This window comes from Branchiostoma lanceolatum, chromosome 18 (assembly GCF_035083965.1).
Source record: "Branchiostoma lanceolatum isolate klBraLanc5 chromosome 18, klBraLanc5.hap2, whole genome shotgun sequence".
In the NCBI taxonomy this organism is placed as follows: Eukaryota; Metazoa; Chordata; class Leptocardii; order Amphioxiformes; family Branchiostomatidae; genus Branchiostoma; species Branchiostoma lanceolatum.
This window is the reverse complement of record NC_089739.1, coordinates 8,802,072-8,828,635: the sequence shown is the minus strand read 5'-3', so window position 1 is coordinate 8,828,635 and position 26,564 is coordinate 8,802,072. Positions and strand designations below refer to the sequence as shown.

At 38.5% G+C, this 26,564-nt stretch overlaps 1 protein-coding gene across 7 annotated transcripts; it reads right to left on the bottom strand.

Annotated features, from left to right (window-relative positions):
• Positions 1–1,225: 1,225 nt before the first annotated feature.
• LOC136423751 (adenylyl cyclase-associated protein 1-like) lies at positions 1,226–25,336 on the bottom strand. 7 transcript variants are annotated; one of them, XM_066412022.1, is made up of 19 exons: positions 25,222–25,335; positions 24,494–24,626; positions 23,071–23,160; positions 20,885–21,017; positions 20,572–20,658; positions 18,800–18,900; positions 18,371–18,448; positions 14,468–14,521; positions 13,676–13,765; positions 12,506–12,532; positions 11,268–11,353; positions 7,273–7,378; positions 6,543–6,741; positions 5,369–5,547; positions 4,269–4,322; positions 3,243–3,366; positions 2,533–2,615; positions 1,935–2,078; positions 1,226–1,755 (listed from the first exon to the last, which is right to left on the bottom strand). In XM_066412022.1, the coding sequence occupies exons 2-19, from the start codon at positions 24,557–24,559 to the stop codon at positions 1,666–1,668; spliced, it is 1,791 nt and encodes a 596-aa protein (XP_066268119.1). In that variant the 5' UTR covers positions 24,560–24,626; positions 25,222–25,335; the 3' UTR covers positions 1,226–1,665. The 7 variants fall into 7 exon arrangements, with proteins under 7 accessions (XP_066268119.1, XP_066268121.1, XP_066268120.1 ...); XM_066412024.1 differs by lacking the exon at positions 4,269–4,322 and having other exon boundaries at positions 25,222–25,336; XM_066412023.1 differs by lacking the exon at positions 12,506–12,532 and having other exon boundaries at positions 25,222–25,334.
• Positions 25,337–26,564: the final 1,228 nt, after the last annotated feature.

Genomic DNA, 26,564 nt, shown 5'->3' with positions numbered 1-26,564 from the left:
GTATGTAGTTATTGCATACTTCTTGTAACTTTGAGATCTATTAGATTGCCAAAAGAAACCTATTGCTTAACTAATGTTTAAAGCCAAATTTCATTCTTACATCGTCTTTCTTCCCGTGTCATGTGCTCATCTCAAAAGCTTGAGTTTCATCTAACAGGACCAACTTTGGATATTGGATTTTTCTTTTTACACAACCAGTCACTTCTTACCTGCTGACATTTCGGTGTCTGTCAGACACCTTCTTCAGAGCTTCTGACTGGAGTACTGCTTCTTGTCGCTATACCAGCCAATGTAGGTGGCGCTTTTGCAGCGAGAACACATGTACAATCCCAAATGCAGCTAAGCTTGTATCTCTCCGGTTCATCATGTGTTGACTTTCTTATCCAAAACATCAGCACGTAAGAAGTGACTGGTTGTGTAAAAAGAAAAGTCCGATATTTTATGTTCTACCAACCTGATGAAATTATTTTCGGCAGGACCAACTTTGTTTTGTAAATGTTCATACCTTCCCTACAAATTTCCCAAGCAGCTTGTGACATTACCCTGATCTATCTCTAATACAGCCTATTGAAAAGTCTAGCTTAATGTTTGATACAATGGGAAAGTGTCAACACTAAATGTTCTGTGCACCCCCTATGAAAAAAAGTGTGAAGACCATGGCTTAATGCCTTCTAACTACATTGTATAGCCTCCTGAGCAGACCTTCTGGGTAGCTGGTGGTTTTCTATGGCGCTTTTTTGGCTGATTAGCCTTGTTTTCTTATTACTACCAATTAAGTGTGCTTTTATATGGCCAAACTAAAATGGTATGCAATAGGCTGATCCCCATACCCTACTCACCTTCCTCATCAAAGATAGACCATCTCACGCAAAATAAAAACACAAATATTCATTGGACATGCAGCCACTCTCCCATTAGTCAAACCATTAATTGCTATCATAAAGGTATCATTGGTTGAAATGCTAGTTGCGATCGACAGTCAGGATCAGTATATTGTTTGATGGACATGCAGCCACTCTCTCATTGGTCAAACCACTAATTGCTAAGGTATCATTGGTTGAAGTGCTAATTGCGATGGGCAGTCAGGATTGGTCTATTGAAAACTGAATGATGATACATGTAACATTACTGTAGTCTGTAACACACATATCATACAAAAAAAATAATGTACTACATGTATATTTAGTTATAATACTGGCTATAAAATCAACTGCAACAAACATCGTTTTGAGGTGAGAAAGTAGTTTTAATTTGTGGAAATGTATCATTCTAAGACGGTCATCCAGTTAGCATATTCTGCTATGATCCATACATTCGTGGTAACAAAAAGCCTTAAATTTTCATGTTATTCCTGCATTCCATCCCTCAGAGATCCAACTTTTCCGTATTCTTTGATAGCCTCTATCAATGTAGTACAATTTTCTTGACTACTACTGTAGCTCAAAACAACATTACACAAGTAAAATAATACACTGAAAGTGTAATGTGTTGTCTGAATTGTAAAAATCTACTGACATGCTGACTACTTTGGACAACAGAGAATCAAAATTTTTACCCTATTAAAGTAAATTATGATATTTTGTATGCAAATATACCGATGAAAAAGAAGCATGTATCTAGTTAAGCTGTATATTTGAGGGTGTGATTGGGGGTTACGGGGTTCTCTTAACCTACGACCTCGGTGGGAAAAGTGTTCATCTTCTTTGTTTTTGGGTCCCAAACCGTCTTGAACTGCTCAGCGATGGCGAATTCAGTCTGAAATGGAAAAACAAATATTCTATGGGGGAATCCAATCAAATCAGGGCTAGCCCTTTATAACAGCCTCAACCAAGTTTGGTAGCCCTGGCTGTATGTCTTTATTTTTTTTACAGCCAAATAAATCAAATCAGATAAACTAATAATAAATTTAACAAGTATCCAAGATTCAAACTCACAAACTCCCCGTCATCGTCGGGAACCAGGATGTTGAGTTCCGAGTACTTTGCGCCGACGACTTCCGTGTCCAGCGACGTCTTACTCAGGTATATCTGACACCCGTCTGTCTTGTCCACGTTAAAGATTGGCGTCTTACCGGTCACCTATGTGGGTTAGAGTCATGGGGAGAAAACAGGTGAAAAAGAACCCAAGATTGTGTGTACTGTATATTTGGACATGTTTGAGGTTTTATGTCCTAGTTTTTGCGACATCACACACAAAAAAACTAAAACTGTATGCTTTACAATATATCATGTACAAATGTACTACACATATCGTTCGGCATGAAAAGTACTGTCAAACTTGAAATGTTTCCAATGTTTTTGGTCTTTTTTTCAGTTTTAGGAAGTGACCCCTCCACTGCGAGATTGGGATGCAGCAAATATGCGTTTTTATTGTTTGACTACTGTTTTAATTCATTTTACAGAATTGTACACAGCAAAACTTCCCTTTTCCCTCCTACATCAAAATTAAGTCCCTGCTAAACTAAACAATGTCACAAGTAGCAATATGGATTTCAAAGTGATACCTACTGGTAAGTATCTAACCTTGACCTACCTGTGCCTGTATACGCTGACAGTTGATGAAGTCCACAGCAGCGATGACATCATGGAACACAAGAGCCACCTTCTTACAGCTGTCTGTGGGACAAACATAATTGAGCTGAGTCAGTAGGGCAAGCAGGGTAACACTACCAACTAAATTTGGGCTTAAACGGACGTTTTGGGGGTCCTTATCCCATTTTACCTGGACCCAAGGAGTGAAAAGTGGGTTAAAAAGAGTGACGTTTGCCTCATTTTCACACCCCATTTTAAGTGAGGATCCCTAAAACGTCCGTTTAACCCCAAATCCAGTTGGCAGTGTAGTCTCGATATGTTTGTTTCTTTGTTCGTTCAGACCCTTGTAGTGCCTAGTGGCACATAGGGCAGCAGGTTTCCTTGCTGTTTCCGTGGCAGGGTATATTTCTACAGGGAGAGGTTGTTAAGAAGAACTGAGAGAAATCAGCCAACTTAAAAAACATGCCTTAAGTTTATAACACTCTTCTCAACTCGGAGCAGAAGATGTCCATAATGCCATGTCTTTGAATACGTCAATGGAGGTTAGGCATCCAGGTAGTAAGACACGCCAAATGACAGTTACTAAAAGCAACTGGATAAAATTTGGAAGCATCCGCTATCTTTCATCAATGACTAAAGGGAAAAATTGAAGAACCAGGTTTTATATTATACCAGAACTCTGAATTGATATGGCCTTGAATGTCTCCGTACCTAATGTGATGGAGTTGACCTTGCCCTTGATCTGCAGTGTGATGTTTTCACACTTGTAGACGTACACAGTCTGCTTCATGTTGGCCTCGCTGATCACCAGGTCCTTCCTATCCTTGAAATACTCCTGCACACAAGTTACCACAATGTCAACAATGACAATGTCTCAAAATTATCAAAGTCAAGCAGGGCTCAAATTCATTTTTGGGGATAGGTGCACTGATGCACCTACATGTAACCTAAAAATTTAAAGCAACACACCAAATAACAGTTACTCATTCAAGCAACTGGATATGATTTTGGAAACGGTCAGACGTTTCAAGTAGCATCCACTACTTTTCGTCAGTGACTCTGTTTAAAGCAATGCAGCCAAAAATGTTCTTTGTGAAAAGACACAGAGTCAGACATAAACTTCCATAAAGAGCCACACTGCGACACTGACCCAGAGCATTTATGAGGCTTGAAAACTGGAAATATTCTAATTGCTGTAATCTTTATGAAATTGACATTCAATGCCACTGTTTACCACATTTGCGTGCGGATTTCTTAACAAGAGTGCTCAAAACCGGTAATTGTGGTGGACAGTCAGGATCAGTCTATTATAGGGCTTGGATTTTCTATCAGTTCTCACCACACATCGACATCGTATCTTTGCTCCTTTAATGTCGATATGTAATGGTACAGTGTAATTGAAACTTACTATATGTAGGCATGACTAGAAATTTGAGCTTTTTTAATTCAAATTTCAAGCCTCATAAAATGGTCTGGATGCCTTCAACAGAGGTGTGAACTATAGAGAGGGATCAAGGTACTGATCGAAAGCTTGTTCGTAACTGCTGTACTTTTAGTACGGAAACAGCGTACATGTTTCTTTGTAATCATGTCAACTACCATCACAGATGAATTTTCATTAGAGTAACCAATCTAGCTACGGAAATAAGGAAAGCATTATACAATTCACACAACTTTCTCTACTAGTTTTACGTTGCAGTTAGAGTTGAGCAAAACCGCCTTTTCAGCTGTACATACCACATTCCACTTCTTGCCATTCAGTTCAAGCAGAGGAGGGTGCTCCTTTGCAGGCTGAGATTTCAAGTAAAAAGTAACAAACACTGGATGCAGTTAGGCATGTCAACATGCACAAACATCTATATGTATATGGTCAGGATGGGGGAGGGGGGTTGGGTCACTGGACTGAACAAGGGAGTTTGAAAGGATAGATGGAGAGAAGGGTTTGGGAGGGATAATTGGAAGGGAATGAAAGTATGGCCAAGTGAGTTGGCTGAGGTTTAGAGTAACAAACACTGGATGCAGTTAGACTTGAGAATTGAGAAAGGCATAGAAAGAGAGGAAGAAGGGGGCAGGTGAGAGAAAGGGATTTGAAATATAGAGGGAACAAGAACATGGATTAGAATAAAAGGAAGGAAAGAAAGCTTAAGGACTAAAGGATGTAAGGTATGTTACAGCACAAATTACAGTGACACTGCAAATGTTACCTAACTAGCATGCAAATGGTAACTACCAGTTTTACAACCCACCTCACACTGTGTAAAGGATTGTGGATAAGGTCAGAGGTTAAGGCTCCTGATGAGCCAAAAACGATACCTTAGTGGCCAGCATGTCAAGACAAAGGACTGTTGGTAAGTTAGCGGCCTTAAACTTTCACCTTAGACCACACTGCATCACATTGCCCATGTGCACTCAGAACTGTGAGGTGGCTTATTCATTCAAACATGCTACATTCTATACATTTCAACATATTATATGGTTTGTTAAACTTTATATACAATGTAAGTGTTACAACTTCATGAAGTATTTAGTAACATCAAGCAAGGCACGAATCCTTCCTATAATGGCCCCCTTTCCACTAGAAAGCAATTGATGAGCAACTAAAATTGGATTCGTGACACTCTTGATGTCATAATATAACTGGCATATCATGCAACGGGGTAAAAGTATCATTTAGAAGGCAACAAAACAAACAAGACCCCAAAAAATAACTAATCAACAAATCTAAATTCGTCTATAGTTTGGTCGGTCAGCAGTCACAGCCTGTAGTGAAAAGGGGTGTTAGTATAACATGCAGGATTTAGACATTAATCTTGCCTAAAGCTTGACTTCCTTCTTACCACTATCCACTTCTTCCCTCCCTCCACTCCAAGCTTGGGCGGCCCGGTGGTTGTTGTGGTGGGCTTGGAGTACGGTTTGGGGCCGGAGCCGGGTTTGTAGGCGGCGGGGGCGACGGGGCCCGTCTGCCGCAGGTTGGGGTTCTTGTGCGTCTGCATGTCCGATGTCACCTTCTTCAGACCTATTGGTTTAAGTGGAAAATTAAGACGGTCAGTGGAAGTCCTTGAAAATTTGTTGGATGAATGAATGTAAATTATCGCATATAACCAGACTGTGTGGACCAATCACAAGCCTGCATTCCGCTGTTATGCAGTTACAACATCAGCAGCATGGGTTATTGACGAGCATCAGCCAATTAGGCCACAGCAAGTAAATTTTATGGATGACATCCTCTGCAGACTCCAAAATTAATGCACGCGGCCGAAAAAAAACAAGGTGGGCAAAAAAAAACAAGATACCTACATTTTCAAATTTAAAGCCCATAAAGCATGTAAGAAGAATTGAAGCGATAAAACATGGTATCACAGCCAACAAGTTTCATAATTTCATTTGTCTATACAGGGAAAATACACTCAGGCAAGCCTGTTTTTCAGGTACCCCTGGTTTCACTTGATTCCTGTATTCAGTAAAACAGTATGAAACAATGGTGTCAACATTAAACTCATTATAGACAGAATAAGACGAGCATTTCTATGCCAAACAAAACTAATACATGTAATTACCGGGTACATCTCTATTCATGTCTCTATCTGCAAACCAGTAGCTTTGTTTACTAGATTCCCTGGCTGCGAAGAAAAAGTACTTTAAAACTGACCTTGAAGATGTGTATATATGAAACAAATGAAATACAACTGATATAGTTGCCAGATGACAGAATTCCTGTCTGTCATGAGCAATACAATTTTGTGACAATCCCAGGGTTCTAGCTAGATCTTTTTACATTATCCCAATTCCCATTAACGGAAAGATCCTACAAGGAGTTCTTTTTTCTGTCACCTTGTACAAACTTCTATCTATTTATTCAATTTTGGACATTTCTAGATCTTTACTCATGGATTTTTGTTCGTCCAAATTGACGGAATGGTAGATCCTATAAAAAAGTCTCTATCATATGCAACAAAATTCCGTCAAATGATTGAATGACGGGTGCTGGCTAGAACACTGGACGATCCTAACCTTTGGTGATGTCCGTTCCCTTGTTGAGGTCAGCAAACAGCGCCGACTTGGCTGCGGACATCTCGTCCCCACCCCCTGAGGTGAGGTCTATGGCGGGAGGGGGTGGGGGAGGAGGAGGGGGGCCAGGGGGTGGGGGAGGGGGTGCTGCACCTTTGGTGGAACCTTTGGGGGCAGGGGCTGCTCCTGTTGCCTGAGCCCCCTGGAGAAAAAAACAGAACAAAAAATGTTTTGTAGATTCACACAACTTTACTAATGTCAGGTGCCATTCTCCATCATATAATTATATGATGGAGAATTAAGAAATATGTAATGCTTGAACAAGACATACATGCTTTTTATACTATTAGTGAGATCTTCACACTTAAAGTAAAGGAAATTGATGTACACAGGGATGAAGTTTCAAGGTATAGACTTCTACTGGAAATGAAACATCTAGATCTTGCAGGCAAAATAAACCTGCAGTTACAGCTTACATTGCTAGGTGGCACTGCAGTACTGTGACTCAAAATTACCTGATCTTCTGTTCAACTACAAATATTGCAAAATAACAATTATAAAACCCCGGTAATGAAAACCATGATAGTAAAGCAGAGCTATCCAAACTCATGACAGTTAAAAGACAAATTCAGAAAACATTGTTATACAGCAGAGTTGTTGCGATACATTTTTTTCCCCAGTTTTTCTCCTTTTTTTTCAGAAAACATATTCATATTGAGATTCTGATCCTTACCGCCTTGTTCCAGGACAGCCCAGTGGTGTGGTGTTGCTTGACGTAATCATGAAGCTCCATCAACGTCGAGACCCAGGCTTTGGCCCACTCAACATGCCGGTTGTCTCTGCAACGGCAGGACAATCAGATCAAACACAACACCTCTCCAGGAAGACACACATGTATAGAACTCTTAAGATTCAAGATGCATCAGACCTTTTCAGGGATTAAGATACAGTCACACCAGTCCTGTACAACGATCTAGGGTGCCTTAACATTCGCATGAATTTTATGAAAAACACACAATGGAAAAACATGAAAGCAATACTTGAACTTTCAATGAATAGGTCTGAAAAGCCTGTTTTCAAATTTTCATTTTGAAGAGCTTTTCAGGAAAATTTCAATTGAATTGATATTGTTCTAAAGGGAGCAGATGGAATCCAGCATTAATGCCCAATGTGCTCCGCTACAGAGGGCGTAGTGCGGCATTAATGCTACATTAGACAACAGTTTGGCCAGGGTTGTTTTCAATCATGTAGCCTTCTCTACTTGGTATAATTGGAAGTAATGAATAAGAATACATTTAGTAGAATCTGATGTCAAACAATGAGGACAATTTTTCTTCTGCAGTGGTTTGGAAGCTTTTTCCTTTCCAGAGATTGTTTTGTGTCCAATCCCTGTCAAACCAGTCTTGTATTGTGGCTTAATGATATCCCAGTACAGACTAGTCATTACAAATGTGTCCACATGATTTCGCTCCATTACAACACAATCATTGTACAATACAATGTACAATGTACAATGTACATGCCCTGTTCCAGACCCTTTTGTTTTGTTAAGTGCTATTTGTAAGCAGATCTTTTGAAGACTATCATTAGATGGAGTTAGTTTTGTTCTGCTACATCAACTAAACTCTATACGGATTTCTTTACCACTTAGGCCATGTTGATTCGATTATATAGATGACATCCAAAAGCGCATCAATTTTCGTCCATTTTGAAAAAGAAAAAACTTTTCGGCCACACTGTAAATTGTACAAAGTACTAGTAGTTGTACAAAATATGAGCAAATGATATATGCCTTCAATCACAAAAAAAATAAAAAACAGAATACAAACATCAAAGTTTGATTTAATCCTTTCTTTAGTTCTTTTTTTCAACCTTAAGGTATTGGGGCTGTCATTCTTTTGTTGTTGTGTTCCTTCAGTACATAATATTTGCATTCTATAAGAAAAACGAACTTTTTTCAGTTCCTTTTAATCTTTGATGCTATAATTATCATGAGACTTACTCCAGAATGGAGACATTTAAAGCATCAATTCATTGTGTAGAATCTGTACTGATTCATAGTCATGTGAGACCTACAAATGCCTGCTAATTATGAGGCCTTCATTCCTGTTCTTTGTATACCTGACATTTAAGAAGTATCCCTTTAGTAGTCAACCAATGCAGTCGTTAAAAAATCTTGTATAATTATTTCCTTCCAGGCTTAAGATAAATGCCTAGGATTCTTTGAAGAAGATTCTTAGTCAGTATCGCAGCTAAGATTAAGACATTAAGAATGATATCTTAATCCTTGGCTTAGAAGAAACCAGAAATGCTTAACCAAACTGAATACTAAGTAGTTCATTCACCCCACCTGACTTTCACAAAAAAGGTGGAAATAAGTGAAATACCGAATCCTCCTAAAACAATAGGTTTTTCCTCAGGCCCCACTCTGCTATCTGGACTCAAAGCAAAATGCAAGTCATTCCAACATCCTTTGAATTAAAATCTTACTCCAGGCTAACACGATTATACATTATGCCTTTCCTGTGATTATCGACAAAGATGTCTTCACAAAGAATTCAAAGACGATGTGGATCATTATCTTAATCTCTGTAAGACAAGATTATCTTTGATAAGAAACCTTAAAAAGTCTATACAGTGCACACTACCTAATTGACTTACGAGATAGAAAGTAGACTTTATTCTATTTGATAAAATTGCTCTGTAGATTGGAGGCAAAACTGTTGTACATTACTCTAGACTAGGTTATTTTGACAACTGCAACTTTTAACCAGGCCTCACACTGCAATGATCGATGAGGGGACGAGAAAAATCTTTTAAACTTCTTCCTGTTTGCATACAACAGATTACAGTTAAAGCGACTGCAAGTGTAAATTACAAGTGCACAGTGTTAGATGTGCAACATTACCACTCTAAAGTCCTGAACTAAAGAATATTCATTTTACAATCAAATACACTATCAACTGCAATTATTTCTTAAAGATTCTGTCACATGTACACAAAGGAAAAGTGTGATGCTCTTAAGACCCACACACAAAAGAGTTAAGAAGTATAATTATATAGGACTTCATTACATTCCACCACCACATAAGACAATATGATACTCCCCAGGCTAACTAACCACAAAACAAGACTAGTCATTTGAAAATCCATTCAAGTCTTGCTCCAGGCTAAGTTGCTTTCGATACATCATGCCCTTTCTGTGATTATCTACAAAGATATCTTCTCAGAGAATCCTAAGACGGTGTAAACCATAGTCTTAATCCCTGGAAGACAAGATTATCCTTGATAAGAAACTGTACATTGTCCAGGTGTTAATACATATGACTTATAATTATTTCACCTTAGGACGAATGGATAGAAAGACGAGATTCTTTGGTATCTGCATCTGTATACCTTCGGCATAACACACCAGTTTCGCAGGCATACAGCGCGAGGTAGCTGATCATGTTACTCTGAACGATCAAGCACAGCTAACCTTTGCACATCTAAATGCAAGCGTTCTTTAAAGCTATCTAATGAGGATGCTCCTATACTGTACTTAATGGCAACATGTTCAGTCTATGATAGTTCTGGAAAAAACTTTTGAACGCCTGACATTATTAATCCTTGATAACTCTGGAACTTGAAGGCATGACTATTTCTTGTTCTTTTCTGAGCTGGTATTAGATACTTAGTAGTCCGTTCGTCCATCATTTTATCATTTATTTGTCAGAGACTTTGTGAAAATGCAGGAGTTTTCCTCTTTATTTCATCATTTTAGGCTTCAATTCATTAGTCAATTTTTCTTTAGAAAGCCAATGGCTTGTGATAGAATGCAGACATGGTAGGTAATGTCTTTTACAGTAATTACAAAATGATCACCACAGTCTATCTTAACAGTGGATGTACAATGTACATCCACTCTTAATGGCCATCACAGTCAGCAAGAAAATCAATCTGCTGTTGAGCCTTGGAGCTCTAAACTACATTTTCAGCAGTGACTGTAGAATGCCTAGTGTTCTCTAGATATCACACAATTTTTACAGATCACCCGATGAAAATGTTAAGCCAGATTATACAAGGTACGGTTACTACAGATCTTACAGTCACTTTAACAGACACTTAAGTTGTAATGACATGTAGCTTACTTTCCTTAATGACAGAAGTGTCTTGTGTCACTAATCATGCTCAGTCTTAATTAGGGATGACCTGGGGAGGGGGGCTCAGTTAATGACAGCCTAACAACAAAGGACCTGTCAGACTCAGAGTGATGTGTTTTGGGGTCAACAGAAATGATAATCATCTTCAGAGGAATTTCAGTTCACAACTCTAGGGTGGTAGTCTGTAATCTGTCAACACTTCTTTGATGCATCCCAAGAAGCTGTCTTGACGTTTAAGCGAAGAAATTTTACAGGGGGTAAATAGACAGGGTATAGAGATGTGTACCCAGTATCGGTGTAGTATCGCAAAAATCGTTTAGTGGCACATACAATGTAGGTCAGCAAGTTTCCTTACTGTTTCTGTAGAGGGGTATATTTTTACAGGGAGGGGTTGCTAGCCCTACCCCAGCCTCAGTTTAACATGTTCGATGCACTTCCTCAAACATAGGTCCCCCATTTTATGTCCCTTCCAAAAGACGGGTGCAGCCCCAGCCGAGATGACCTTCCCGGCCAGGATTTTAACCGGGGTATCCCAGTTACTGACTTATTTAAAGCTCAACTGTGAGGCTGCTAAGCCAGTGCTTACTTTTCTTTGAAGTCCTTGAGGACCCTGTTGGTGTAGAACATCCCAGCATCCCTCATTTCCTTCACGTACGGCGCCGGTTTTGGGTTCTGCCAAGGGATGGAAAAGACGAAATTCAAACTATGCACTACGGGATACATCCTTTTAGTTGTAACAGTCCAATCAATACACATTTCTCATATCTTTCGATCACAAGGAAAGATGAATTGATCTCGTGAAAGAACAGCTAAACATGTTAGAATGTCCTACGATTTGTCAAATACGTATAACAAAAAATGTTGGTCTTGATATATTAGAAAAACAACATAATGTCATAATTTTTACATTTTGAAACAAATTCATCAGTGGTATGGCTTACCTTACATGATCTTCATTTCAAAACAAACATATTCTGACAAAGTGTGTAACATCTTTCTATTTGTATCTAGCAAACAAGTCAAGGCAACATGCGGTGGTGTGTTGTATGTGGACATGTCAGATAAGACATTGTTACACTTGGTAACTGTTAATTACTAATAGATGCAAGACCTTTGCAACAGTAACAGAGCAACACATGCTGGAAAAAAACGAACACAGCAAGCCTGCAGTAGCTGGACTCTAGAAGACCTGGCCACACTAATTTATTCCTCTGATTCTCAGCCAATTATTTGAATTTATAACTAGCAAAAGGACAAAGACAAAAGTGATTCAACTGAGTGTCTGTGGGGAAAGTCTGTACCTTAGTGCAGACAGTTTTTGTGTGCAACTTTTCTTCTGCTATGCTTCTGCTTTATATTGATAAATTTCCAGTACTTTTTAACTCCAAGAAACGTGAATCTCAAATTATCTCGAAGAGCTCACACCTTTGAGAATAAAAAAAACACAGCTTACAACACAGGAGGGTATGTCATTTTTGCAAATATTTGAACACATATTTTACATTAAAGTGCGAACATCTGAATGCATCCAATGTACATGACTGTATATATTAAGTATACCTAGCACTAGGTATACAGTCATCTACCTTGGATGCATTCATGATCAGATGATCTAGTACACTGTACATTCAAACATTTTCGAATGTTGGCGAAAACGATGTACATTCCCTTGTAATGCAAGTAACTTTTTTGATCCGCTTAGCTGTGAATTTGTCTACCCAAGTCTATTGGTGTGGCCTCTACAAAGTGTCAACAAGAAGAACTGCTGTAGCATGTCGAGGAGAAATCGCTAGCGAGTGTTAGTTTTACACCACACCAACTCACCGCTGGGTCCGACTTGTCAGGGAGTTTCTAGCGACATCGACACAAACCAGGAGAAAATGGAGGAGGGACGGAATCAAACACAAAGCAGTGGCAAAAGGTCAAGGTCATGGCACAGGATCAAGGTCAAAGTCAATAAGCAAAGCAAATACGCAGAGAAGTCTCACAGGCATGGCCCTAACATTTTCTTTAACCCTCAAACAGATAATTATGATATAACCAAAATACAAGTGTGTCAAGGATAAGCCTATTAAGAAGGGAAGGATGCTGAATAGATATATAATATATATAGTATTTAAAAAAGAAAAAAATAATATAATTTGTATTATCAATTTTTCCCCCATTTTTTCCCCATTTTAATATCTGATACTAGTTCTTTTATTTTCCCTTGCTTCTCTTTACCCTTACTTATGTCTAAAATATCTCCTTAGATCTACTAGATCCTTATCTTAAAACAATTAGAATATAAATGTTGTATAGTCAAGAGTTTATGATTCTAGTATGCCTGTGAGAATTCTGAGCAATTCAAATTAAAGAATGCAGAAATGAGCAAGAAACAGAGAAACTTGAGGAGTCCAAGAGGAGTTATAGAAACAGGAGACAATGAAACATTGGAAAAAAATGAGAAAGAACAGGTAAAGAAACACGTTCAGAGAAAGGAGGCTTTCATCGTTGTGCATAGTAGGTAAGGTCCTGTAACATTTGTTGTACGACTGTTTATACAAAGCTGACGGCATCAAATTAAAGTACCAAGGAAGAATCCTTGGGACAGTTGTGGTTGTAAAAGTTCAGCGGTCCTGTGATAGAAAAGGTTGTTGTAGAGTTCATTGTCAAGGGTTGGGTCTCATGTAAAAAGAATCGTACAACAGATTTGACCGCTTCTAAACACGATTAAAATTTGAACATTGTTTCCAGTACAAGCAATGTCCACTCTCCCATTGAATTTTCAAGCTCATTCTTTGACCTTATATAAAGTGGGTTTAGTTTTTCAATGGAGGTTCTATCAAAACCTCCTTGATTTTCCGAAATGTCCTCCTATTGAATTTTCAAACTCACACTTGGTCTAAATATAGTGAGTTAGTTTATTTCTTAAGAAGGCAAATGGCTTGAAAATCCAGCGAGGTTGAACATTACTTGACGTGTTGGGAATTTAAAACAGTAGTTTGTCGTTACCATGGTGACCCAGCCCAGCGCAGGGATGGACTCGCTGAAGGCAGACAGGTGGTTGAACTGTTGACTGGCTCGATTCTTCTCACGGAAACTCTGCAACGGAGAAGGCATTCATGTTGGGATTCTCAGTTCTTAGGCTCTCATTCCTGCATTACTCCGAGTGGGTACCCTACAGGAGTCCGTGCCCCAAAAAATGAACGGCTGCATGAACGTGTGTTTATATCAGTGGGAAATCTCCTTTTAGCTAGCCCGACTGATCTCAAGCGTCAAACTGATGAAAGCTTGTTTGTAACGGAAGAAATTAACAGGTAAAGTTTAGCAGCCGCGCACGAGGTCGGACGTCTACAGCGCGACATTGGCGGTAATGCGGCCGAGCGCTTTCAACTGGAAAGTGCCTATTTTGGGGGTGTAGCTAAGTGCAGTTTGTACTTGCCAGAAAAAGGAATTGTATGCCAACTGGTAGTTGGCAATTTTTTCACATGATCTAGGGTAACTGTGCTCAACGGAGAATGAATGACATTGGTGCACTTCCTATAGCTTCATTACGAACGCGCCCATGTAAAACACGTTTTATAACATGTAAGCCTATGGGGCGAAAAAACTCATGAATGAGACCTTAACACATTATTTTATTGTATTAGGTTCGGGCATGTGTGCATGTGAGTCGTTGTAGAGGTGTTAGGCCAAATTGGGCCAGGTTTTCTTGTGCTTGTTAACATGTATGTATTAGTTTATTGTACTATATCATGACTGTTTGTTTGCTTGTTTACTCTTCTAGCATGACCGTTGACTCACCTGTATAGCTGCTATCTGATCTGCAGTCGGCTGAAGCATCTTCACCAGAACATCCTGAAAAGGGAAACATAAGGTACAAAATTCAAATATCAATGTTACAATTATATCATATATGTACCAATACACTTCCTTTCTTTCCTTTTTCTGTAAGACTCAAAATACTTTATTTTTGTTTGTTTTTATGCAACATTTAACTCATAATACTCAGACTGTATTCCTTTGCTTGCCAAAGTGCAAAGGGTATAATGTTTTCATGGTTTAATTTCTGAAACTTGTCAGTCCAAAATGTGTAAGATAGTTAGATAGCAGTGATGCATGTAATTAAACACTGAGAGGGGAGGTGCTAATAACACAAATTTAGTGGGCGGGGCTACAGAATGATTGACAAGAGGCTGGATCTTACACTACAGTGGCCACACCTACATTGTGTAACTTTAAAAGTGATGTCATGCATGACATACTGTAATTCTTGTTTCTTTCACTCAGTAACTTTATATATATGTTCACAGTTTTCACAGTCACCCCTATACCGTGAACGTATCATCACCATGAAAAACCTGTTGTAATTATTCATGATTGATCTTCATACATCGTACTGTAAATCACTTGCAGCCGCCGTGAAGTTAAAGTTCAGTGAAAAAAGGCCATTTTCCTTACACCGTGAAATTTTGCTACCTTGAAGATAAAGTGAATTATAGTATACATATTTGTGATTACAAATCTGTGCCTCTAGACAAACAGTGGTTCTAACTGCCTTTCAGTGCAACACAATAGATTCCCAGCTGTTGCTACTTGCTAAAAAGTTGCATGCTACTGGAATGGGCTACAGTCCTTAGAACGGAAGATAACAATGCCCAGAAAAAATTAAGTAACCAATTCTCATCCATTTACAACATTTACACAATTTTATAATATCTAACACAAGATATTTGGAGTGAATGTTGTGAGAATCTAAAACTGAATGGACACTCTTGAATTGTAGATTCTTGTGAATACATGTAAGTGACACTATCATTGTTTACAAAACAAGAAGAAAACAGACACCGGCACTTAAAAACTGAAGTCTGATCAGTCATCCTCCAGGTTTCAGCAAGATACTGTCAATCACTATTTTTGCAAGGATTTTAATTTGCAGTATGAGAGGAAAGGAGGTTTTTGCCGTTGAGCCAATTATTTTCGTTCGTTCAGACCTTTGTAGTGTCAAGTGGCACATAGGGCAGCAAGTTTCCTTGCTGTTTCAGCAGCAGGGTATGTTTTTACAGGGAGGGGTTGCTAGCCCTTCCACTTTAACCTGCTCAAGGCACCTCCTCAAACACAGGACCTCCATTTTCTGTCCATTCTGAAAGATGGGTGCAGCCTTGACCGAGATTCACTTCCCAGGATTGAACCGGGGCCCACCAGTTAGCAACTAATTAGAATCAGGAGCTCTGTGAAAAACTGTAAATAAAATCCCTGCGAACATGTCAAGATCTACTGTAACAGTTCTTGTTTACAGTAGAGACAGATAGAGGGACACACGTTCAGGCCAGCTGGGAAAATGTTTTGATACAGTCACGGCTTTGTTAACCTGTGTCAGGCTAGATGCAACCCAACCGTGTGCCAAACTTTCCTTAATTACTAAACATGGCTGATAATGGGCAGGTAAACATTGTCAGAATCACAGGTAACTGCACCTGATTTGGAGCGATGCCTACCTGTGTGGTTCAGGTAGTTGAATTAAATCTGAGTTAAAATCCTTTCCACACCTTTCTTTGTGGTATGATCATGAAGGGTGGTGTTCATCTTCATTTCAATAGCCCTTGGGCCACACAGTTGTGCAAGCACTACAGCAGGGGGCTGGTCCACTGGTAGTGGTGTGTGTTTAACTTCCATACTCTTAAGTGCTAAAGGCTAAGCAGATAAAGCAGTATGTGTAGGTAGCATTTTCCAAGATTTATTCAATGAATTTAAAAGACTTTCTCTCTTATGAAGTCTTCAATTTTGATTCATAATTTTTCAATGTTCCCAAGATAATTTTACTTCATTGTGGACATTCTGTAAATTTATTTAATTTTGCAGGGACTCAATTTTACAATAGGAGGAAAAGAAGGTCTTGGCAGTGTTTGAACTTTGCAGTTGAATCAATTCTTTGTACAGTAGAATACAAAATAACTATTTCACGGTGTTACGATTTTGTGGTAAGAGGTCACAGTAAAAACCGTGAAAACCACTGCAAACATTTCAAGGTCACATCAGCAAGAAATCTAAAGCTTAAGACTTCTTGCAAGTGTCCAACCGCCTGCTAAACAGAATGATATTGATAGTTCATAACACGGTCCATTATCAAGCAGGACCCATTACATCTGACCTATCTTGTAATGGGAGGGGAAATCTAGTGTAAACACACACCCCACTCCCACTGTACTGTGAACAAGATCTGTATCACTAATGGGTCGCTATCCAATCATTAGATCTTCAGTCTTATATTACTCTTATGTAAATGTAAATGTTTCCAGGGAAAAAGTAGAATAGACGCTTTCTTGACGCAACAAGTTAACCTGGAATCAGTGACATTACTTTCTTTCTACAAGTTTCTTTTAAGAACAATAACCACTCTTTAGGTTTGACTGTAAGTGCATTTCATGCACTTTCTGCTAGGAGGCGTCTGTTTCCTGCTACAGTACAGTACATGTTTATCAATAATTGATAAGCTTTCTCCCCATTAAAGATACTATCTACCTTTTATCATGCAAATACATGCTTGAACAACGACATTCTTCCTATCAATGAAAGAACTGAAGACCATTCCAAAATCATTGTATTCATCATTGTAACCTTAACAGGTATAAACGAGATATCAAAACCAGAGGTTCCACTGCAGGACCGCAGAAAGTCGCTAGGAGGCTCATTCTTAAACTTGACTTTCATTTTCTGGACCCCTACCCTACCTAAAAATATCAAAGCTTCTCGAATTATGCTGTTCACACACACAAACAGTCACACAAACAGCACCGAAAACATAACCTAGCTTCTTGACGAAGGTAAAAAAACGGAAATGAGAGTGACGTTATATAGCTGGGCTGTGAACTTGTGACCTTCAGGTTTAGAAGCTGGTTTACTAACCACTAGACCACACACCCTTTTATCCACAGTCAACACTCTAAATATGACATCTTCTCTTAAACTAAGCAGGGAGGTTAAAACTGCCTTTATTCCATGTTTACCGGTATTCCCGGCATGTTAAGTGGAGTTGATACAACAAGAAACCCAAGTCCTTCGTCTTTCTCAGTGTCTTGAAAACCACACCAACCGAGACTGGGGCAACTTTGGTCAACAAGACTCTTCGAGATACTGTCAACAAGAACTCACACATACCTCTGAAACTTAAGACTATGAAAACCTGGGGTTAAGGTGTCTAACATTAAGGAGTAAGGAGTTCATTGTTCACCTTATGTACAGGTAACTTACTCTTTATTTCTGAAGGTTACTCACCCCAGGTTGTTAGAAGAAGGAAAACACACGAAAACAATACAAAATTTACTCAAGCAAGTGAATAAGTTTTTGTAAAACAATCAGATTGTTTTAGATGGACCATCCTCTATATCTTTCATCAGTGACATAAGAAGATCCAGAGTTCGAATCCCAGATAGATAGCAGATGCTCTCCAAAATGTCTGACCGTTTTACAAAACTTATAAGGTTTCTTGAGCAACTTTTGTATTGTGTATCTTGTCATCTGTATGTCTAACCTTTATCAACTTAAGTAGAATGCATATTTGACAGTGTAAGGTTGCAGTTACTGTAGTAAAATTGGAAATGCCAAATTCTGACTTTTCTTTTTCATCTCTTTATCTATTATTTACAAATAGATGTTGATTGCCTTGCTGAACTTTGACCCTGAACCCTTGACCTGTGACCCACTGACCTGGCTAGGTTCTTTACACTTGGCGACCTGCACAATGAACTCTCTCTGGGCCTGGACTGCCAGCTTCACCATCTCAACCTGGGAAAAAAACATTGTCACATTTCTAAACTTCTAGGCATGTATCTATTCACAGGTATACTATAAGCATTTGCAGAAGCCACACTCACTTGACTTTATTATCAGACATTATTACTGATCCTTTGATTGATTGATTGATTGATTGATTGGTCAGTCGGTCGGTCAATCAATCTATCGATTGATCAATTGATTGATTGAGATAGAAGGATGCGACGACACTGGTTGTAGAACAAATATGTTAGACCTCTCTGCCTCATGCGTTGTACAATGTGGGAGCTGGGAGCTTCTAAAGTCTAAGTCTTTGTGATTGATTGATTGATTGATTGATTAATTGATTGATTGACAGCTTACCTGTTTGCTGAGGTCCCCTCCTATCTGCTGACTGAGCGACACCACCTGTGCGAACACTCCCGACACAATGTCATCATAGGCCTGCACAAACGGCGCCAGGGCTGGGGGGAAAACACAAAAACAGAGTCATCAAAATATACATACTATAGAACAGGAAATGTTTTCAGTAGTTTTATATCTGGGGTTTTTGTAGTGACCACTTAACTTGGACTTATAATTTCCAGGAGAATTCTCTTTTGTGTCTTCATAATATAGTAAGCAGAAAAATATCAGATAATTTTCAGCTACACTACATTTCCTAGTTGAGAATGAATGGGCGATAAAGTTATACTGTAACAATAAGTCTGTATACATGATTGTAATTTCATGCAAAGACTTGGCTACTATACTGGATAAGCTGAAAGCTGGACATTTTGAAGCATTCTATTCACCCAAACATATAATTATTTTTTTCAATTTTTGATGTTCATGTGAGAATTACTACCATACAAATTGAGAAAGACCATAAAATTCTTGTTTCTTAAATTGTACATATAATTATATCCAGAAACTGTTCAGACAATTTGAATACACCTGCAGCTAGGTCAAAGGTCATCACCTTTGTCCCTTTTTTAAGACAATTTCATCCAACATAGATCATCTTCCATTAGACAGAATAATTACATTTTAGTCATTCCTGTACGTACATGTAACCAAAGAAAACTACATCCACCTGAGCTACTATAATTACATTTCTGCATAGTAAATTTGACTCTTGTCAAAATGGTACAATTTTGTTAAATAAAACATGTTGGAATGAACAACAATCATAGTAAAAAAAATTCCTTTACATTATAGATTTATACAAATGCAAGGTTGTTTGTCAACTGACAAAAGCAAACAGAAAATACAAATTCCATAATTCCTACCCTCCTCTTCCTCTATAATGCAAGCCTTTTCTCTTCTTTCTGTCCCTTTCTCGTTCTGTTTTTCCACTTCTACTCTTCTTGCTGGACTTCCATTTTGCATAGGCACACTAGTACTATTGACAACGTTTCCTTCGCTAAAAGAATACTTCTGTTTGGCCTTCTTGCCTCGAGAGAAACACCTAAAACACGCCATGCCTGTGGATATCCCTGTGCACTTTATGGGTGTGGTGGTGTGTAACTAATAAGGAACACACCCAGAAAATGGGCCTACACAAATATCTGCTTCCCTTGCTACAAGCACCAACTCGTAGAACCAGTCATGTGCAAGACAAAGAAAGAAAAAAAATGTGTTTTGTTCACAAATAAAGGTTTTGAGACGGTTACAGTTAGGAGCGCTTTTTTACCCGGTGTTGACACTTGATCTCGTAGACATAATAGGGGAAACTACAGGCGTCTATTGTTTAGTGAGGGTTGTCAAGTAGAGGTCAACAGGACCGTTCCACTGTAACAGTGGGGGACAAATATTACTGTCTGGACAGTTTCCTTGTCTACAGTTACTAATTCACAAATGATGTAACAATAAGTCTGCAGAATATGAGCAATTTTTCTCAAAAAGTTCAGTTTACCATTACATTATGCAGCTGACATTCTTCATGATGTTGTTGACAATTGTAATTATTTACATTTAATCCTTCTTGCCTTGGGTTATTCCATTTCAGAAATAATGGGGGGAGGCAGCCTGGATTTTTCAAACCTATGGAGAATGTGTTGACTTCGCCATAACAAGATAATTATTTCAACCATTGAATGTGACATTGCTTCGTTACTGTAGTTTCTGAAAACAATGTATACATCTTCATTTACCTTTTTCTACCTGAGGTGTCAACACGACCTGTACATCCTTCTTTCCACCGGCACTTTTACCCCCCGTCTCTTTCACTCCAGCTTTCACTTCAGAACAGGGTAAGAGCATGAAAGGAAGGAAGGAAAGATGGAAAAGAAGTAAAGAACAAAGGTGGAAACAGATAGTATTGAAGGGAAAAAGGAAGGATTCGACTAAAAGATATGATATTGATTGATAGAAATTAGAATCTAGAATGTTAATGATTCACAGAGATGAATATGCATACAGTATAGGAAAGACCTGAGTCCTGGTTGGACATGATATGTTACTTACATCCAGTGTCCTCCCCTACCGAACCATCCGCACCGCCACCGCCACTGCCGGTGCCTGCGGCCGCCTCCAGTCGGGTCGTAACCGCCTCTAACCGCTTCACGATACCAGCTAGGTCTGAAGACATCGTGTAAAACTGCAGGAAAGAGACAAGCACACTGGTCAATACTTTCTGAATCAAAGTTGAACTGTCAACACAAAAATTGGGCTTTCAAGTTCTTACACCAAAGATGAACTTTCAAGTGATGGTCAATACTTTGGTAAAGGGAAAGGAAAAGGCTGTCAGAATTAATGTTTACATGTTTGACCGATGTAACAAAGCATCCCCATTTTTCATATCTTATTTCCTTAATTAAATCAGATTTTGAAATTAAGACTTTATCAGAGAATCAGAACGTTTTGAGACCTTATTGGGTCACATTTAGATGTAGTTTATGGCGAGTCACAGAATTTAATTCTAATGTACCAATAGAGTCCATTCCAAGACACCGCGAGGGTTGTTATTGTCATAATTTAGAACTATTTTCAAGTTATTGTTATTATTTGTGTAAGAGATTTGATACTTTTGAAATATTTTGAATGTGATTTCAACTTTATAAATATTTCTTAAGTTTTCTACAACTTAAGAAATATTCATGATGTAGAATATGATATTTACAATGGTTTCTAAATAATGGTAACATCATTCTACCATTATTCACAATTATTTACAATTTCTTACCATTTTCTACCATTATTTGTAACATCTCTATAAATAGGTCAGAGGGCTGGGAAGAAAGTAATTCACACATCATTACGAAGTTTAGGGAAGAATGCTTTCCACAAAGGACCGAGCAGTGTCCTGCAGTGAAGTCTGAAGATGTATAAAGGCAGACAGAAGGGGCGGATTAGCACCTACATTTATGGGGGCAATCACCATTCTACCATTTTCTACCATTTTCTGTTAATATTTCTAAAAGTAAATAATCACATAGATGTTTAGAAATTATTACAAATAAAGAGGTTTTTGTGCAGTTACTTTCAAAATATTTCTAAATTATCTAATTAAATTCAAATAAATTCATATTTTTGTATTTGATCTTTTAGAAAAATTTAGAACTATTGTCAGTCAGATATTCTTTTATTAGACATTTTTCAAAATGATTACAAATATTATTATAAAACCCTCGCGGTGACTCGGAATGGACTCTATTGAAGCCTAAGAGTGCAAAAAAAATTATCTAAAAGATGTTGTACCTCCAAATATACTACATGTTCAACTTAAAGTATCACACATCATACCCTATCTTCTATATCAATGCTGATGTTGTGCTAATGTGCTTTGATTCTATCCCAGCCATATGTATTCCATTTATATCAAATCATCGATATCAACTCTTAGATACTGAATGATAAAGAACTCTCCTAATAAATAAGTAACTCAGACAACTTGAAAAATTCTCTTAGACCATTATAACTTATTAAGCAAAGCAACCTTCTGCTCTGTAGCTTTGTTGCACGTACCTCTATTCATTAATGTAACGACATTCCTGACAGTGACACGCCAAATCCTCCGAAACGATTGAAAAATTACCTAAAACCTAGCTATATACGAAAAATAATAACGGTAAACTTAAATTTAGGTACCATGTAGTGATGTACGATCGTTAAACCATATAGAATACCATGCATGGGTGCACCATATCTTAACTATGTGTTTTCATGAGACGTTACAACATATATACAGGTAGACAGATACATGAAATGGGTCGATAAACATATAGATAGATTGCAAGTTGATAAAGTGATCTACTTTGTCTAGTGCTTTCTAAAAGTACACAAAAGTCAAGTGCATTGCAAAAAGCAGGCATATAAAGTAGAGGGAACCAGAGCTGTCTCCAGGACCTGTCCCTCTGTCCTGGGATGGAAATTTGCTTGTTGGGATGGAAACAAATTTTACCCCATCTGTCCAAGACATGAAATTGATGACAATGTATTTCTGTAAGCTTAAAATGTGCATTTCTAGCATGCTTAAAGATTACGTTTTAACATCAAAGATGAAAAACACTGCGAAAATCTCCATTTCCTTATCTAAACGCAATCTAAAGATTGGATTTCGTGCAGTGACAGTTTCTCAAACAATGAGTGGGACGGGAAAAATGTAAAGCTGGAGAAAGCCCTGGAGGGACCTCAAATTTGTAAACACGTACTGGAATCTGACTTCCTCTCTTTCTACCCTTAATGCTCTCGGAGAACTTTCTCGGGTCAATGTCGCCTTCGTCCAACATGGCGTCAAAACTCTAGCGAATCAAAGCGCAGAGGGGAAAGAAGGTTGAAAAAAAGAAATTAGGGTAGAATACAGCATATGTGTTTAAAGAAAGCAGTGCAGAAATTTAAAGGAGAAGAACTGAAATACATCAAGCAAAAAGAGGGGATTGTCCTCTTCAAACTCAAAGAAACAAGCTTAAGGAAGAAAAAGAACTGCTTAAAATGATATGTGGCAATTATATCTACATATACTTGTGATAAAGGTGCAAAACAAGACTTGAATGTGTATATTATGTAAGAATTACCAAGGAAGTAAAAGTGCAATTCAGCATGCAAGAAAACGTTTTCCATGTCTTTTGCACCAGTCTCTTACATTCCAATTACTTGACAGAAGACAAGGCAAGTTTCATGCAAGAGAGGAGTTTGAAATATAGCCTGGAATCCATCCTATTCTAACTCCAGTCCACTTCTCTGGTCACTTCCACACAGAATAGTCTGGCAACCATTTGACATTTGACTATTCGCTTCAAAAGCGAGAGCTCTGATTGGCTCTGAGTCACACAGTCCTCTATTTACAACGGCACGGTAACAGGCCTAGGGTTTGAACAGACATTCGGAAGTTTGATCCCCGTAACACTGCTTCTGAGAGATATTCAATACTCAAATAATTGATAACATAATGGCCAAACTTTTCAATAGGGGTGCGACGGGGTAGGGATGTCATGGGTGCCAGACTATTTTGTGGAGGGAATGATCAGAGGAGCAAACTGGAGACAGGAATTATAGGACGGATTCCGGGCTATGTTTGAAAGGATTAGCCTGGATGCCAGACCCGCCGCGCTACACGCTAATGTTATAACCCCTTCGGCCGGGGAAGTCATATTCCCTCGCTACCACAGTTGGCACAAGATCACATGATAAATAATATACTATAGATCGGGTGCCAACTCTGGTAGCGGGCATGTGACTTCCCCTGCCCGAAGGGGTTATCGTCTAGTGCGGTCGGTCTGGTGATACGTTGTGGTTCAAGCGCCACTTACAGACAAGTCCAGACCTTTCAGCCTATAGTGGTAAGTGAATTTTTTGGAATCTCCGAATTCAATACCCCTGTGCGTCACTTTTGCCATCACTCACAGGGCCGTTGTGGGAACCTGGCTGATCATAAAATGCACAGGGCGAGTAGTCCAGTCTCCTGGATCCCGGGAATCGAACCCGGTCCTGGCAGCACACAAACCCAACGCATACCACTAGGCTAAAAGGTCCGACCAGTTGGACTGGTCAGTACATGTAAGTGGTGCTTGAACCACACTGTTACACTGGCATCCAGGCTAGAAAGGACAGGACAGGAAAGAAGAGAACGAGCACCAGTTCTAGCTGCACAGCAACTTTCTCCAACCGCTCAGAGATCCGTAACAACTTTTTGTTCTCCATGGCAACGAACTGCTGTTTACCAATCACAAGCTTCAATTCTTATACACAGCAGCCAACGAAAGAGTAGCTAGAGGAATGATAAATAAGGAGTGTGTGAGTGAAAGAACAGATCAAAGGATACGTCTAAGATAGAGATGTTCAAGAAAAGAACGAATAGTAAAAGGAAAGACTGGATGAACACTAACCCACCAACTAGCCTACACTCTTAAAGCAGCAGATACTACTGAAAAATATTCTGGAAGATGTTATAGAAATTATGCAGTAAAAAATCTTCTCAAAATGTTTCAATAAAGTGCTTGTAATAGTACTGACTAACAAATCTAAATGGACACATATGACTTCCCATTCATATCAAACAAAATGTCATGCTAAAGCCACCTTCAATCGGCTACTTATTATAGTACTATACTATACTACTACATAATAGAATGCGTAAGCTTCACAAATACTACAGTATGTACAACACATGTATTAGATGAATTCATAAACTACATGGATTGTTAAAATTCCGCATTTTCACATAATTACTCCCATGTATTTTGTTTTAGCATTAAACGTACCAAATACACAGTTCACTGTCACACATATAATCTAGTTACATATTTTACAGTTAAAATTTCTTCAAACTTACAAACTATACAAGTATAAATACGAAGCCCAACCTGAAAGACTTTCCCCTGAAAACCAGCCTTATGATATCAGCAATGACAGTTCAATGGAAGAAATGGAGATTTCACAGCTACAACATGCGTGGACACCACAATGACTCACTGCAGAAGGAGGGACTGCTAAACATAGAACACATGAAACAGCTGGTTCTTAAAATAGTGGCAGGGACAGTTGTGTCATGTTGGGCTGGGTCTGTGACGGATAGGTCTAGTATGTTCTATATCATGGTAGGACTGTCTCCAGGGCTCGTTCCAGGACAGAAATTTGCTTCTTGGGACGGCCAAAAACTTGATCTATCCTTTGAAAACATCTAAATTTCGTGACATGAAATTGATGAAAAATAAATGTATTTTCGTAAGCTTGAAATGACGGATTTGATGACAAAAAGTAACAACAAGGGCTCCCAAATAATAACTGGACGGGAATTTGCATGTTGGGACGGAAAAAGATTCAACCCTGTCCGTCCAAAAAAATGTCAACTGCATGACCTAAAACTGATGAAAATGTATTTTTGTAAGCTTAGAATGACAGATTCAACATTGAGAATCAAAAACATGGGCTCCCAAAAAACAATGAGTGGGACGGAAAAAAAATTGAAATTTGGAGACAGCCCTGGCAAAGTCATCACAGACTATTCCTAGATATGTTTACATTGTACATTTAGGTTATAAAGAACTATATACTGCGATATTGTTTATGGAAACTGTTATTCAGAGCCCTATTTGCAAGATTTATAGTAAATTTGTTTAGATTCACTGCATTTATTTTTCATGACAACAGCAAAAAAGCAAGACAAGCTCATTGTATCTTTGACTTGAGCTTGCACTTTGCAGTTGAAACAATAATAGTACATGTAGTAACAACATTGCAGAAGACATCTCTAGTGAATGTTTACAGAAACATGTGGTACGTTTGTGGTAAGAAGTCACTGTGAAAACCTGACTTAAAATGCAATTATTTAAAGATTTACAGTAAGTGAAAAGCCATGTGTTGACTGATAACTGTGGGATGTTTTTTCATATGCCATTGCCAAACTTTGACTTGTTTGTTTATGTAAGGAACCAATCCTATCCAAGAGAAATGTTGACAAATAAAATCCATATTTGTAGAAAGGAAATTATTGTTATTGGCAGGGGTTGACAGACATCGTAAAATGGACTCACTGTAAAAAAGATTGATCCAGAACATATGGCATTATCATGAGGGACTGTCGTGTTATGCATATACATGCTATATGCACCTGTTTATTCATCTATGGGTGTTGGGGGAATTACAAGCCAGATTACTGTAAATTCATTTATTTTTGCAGGGACTTGATTTTTCAGGAGAAATGGGT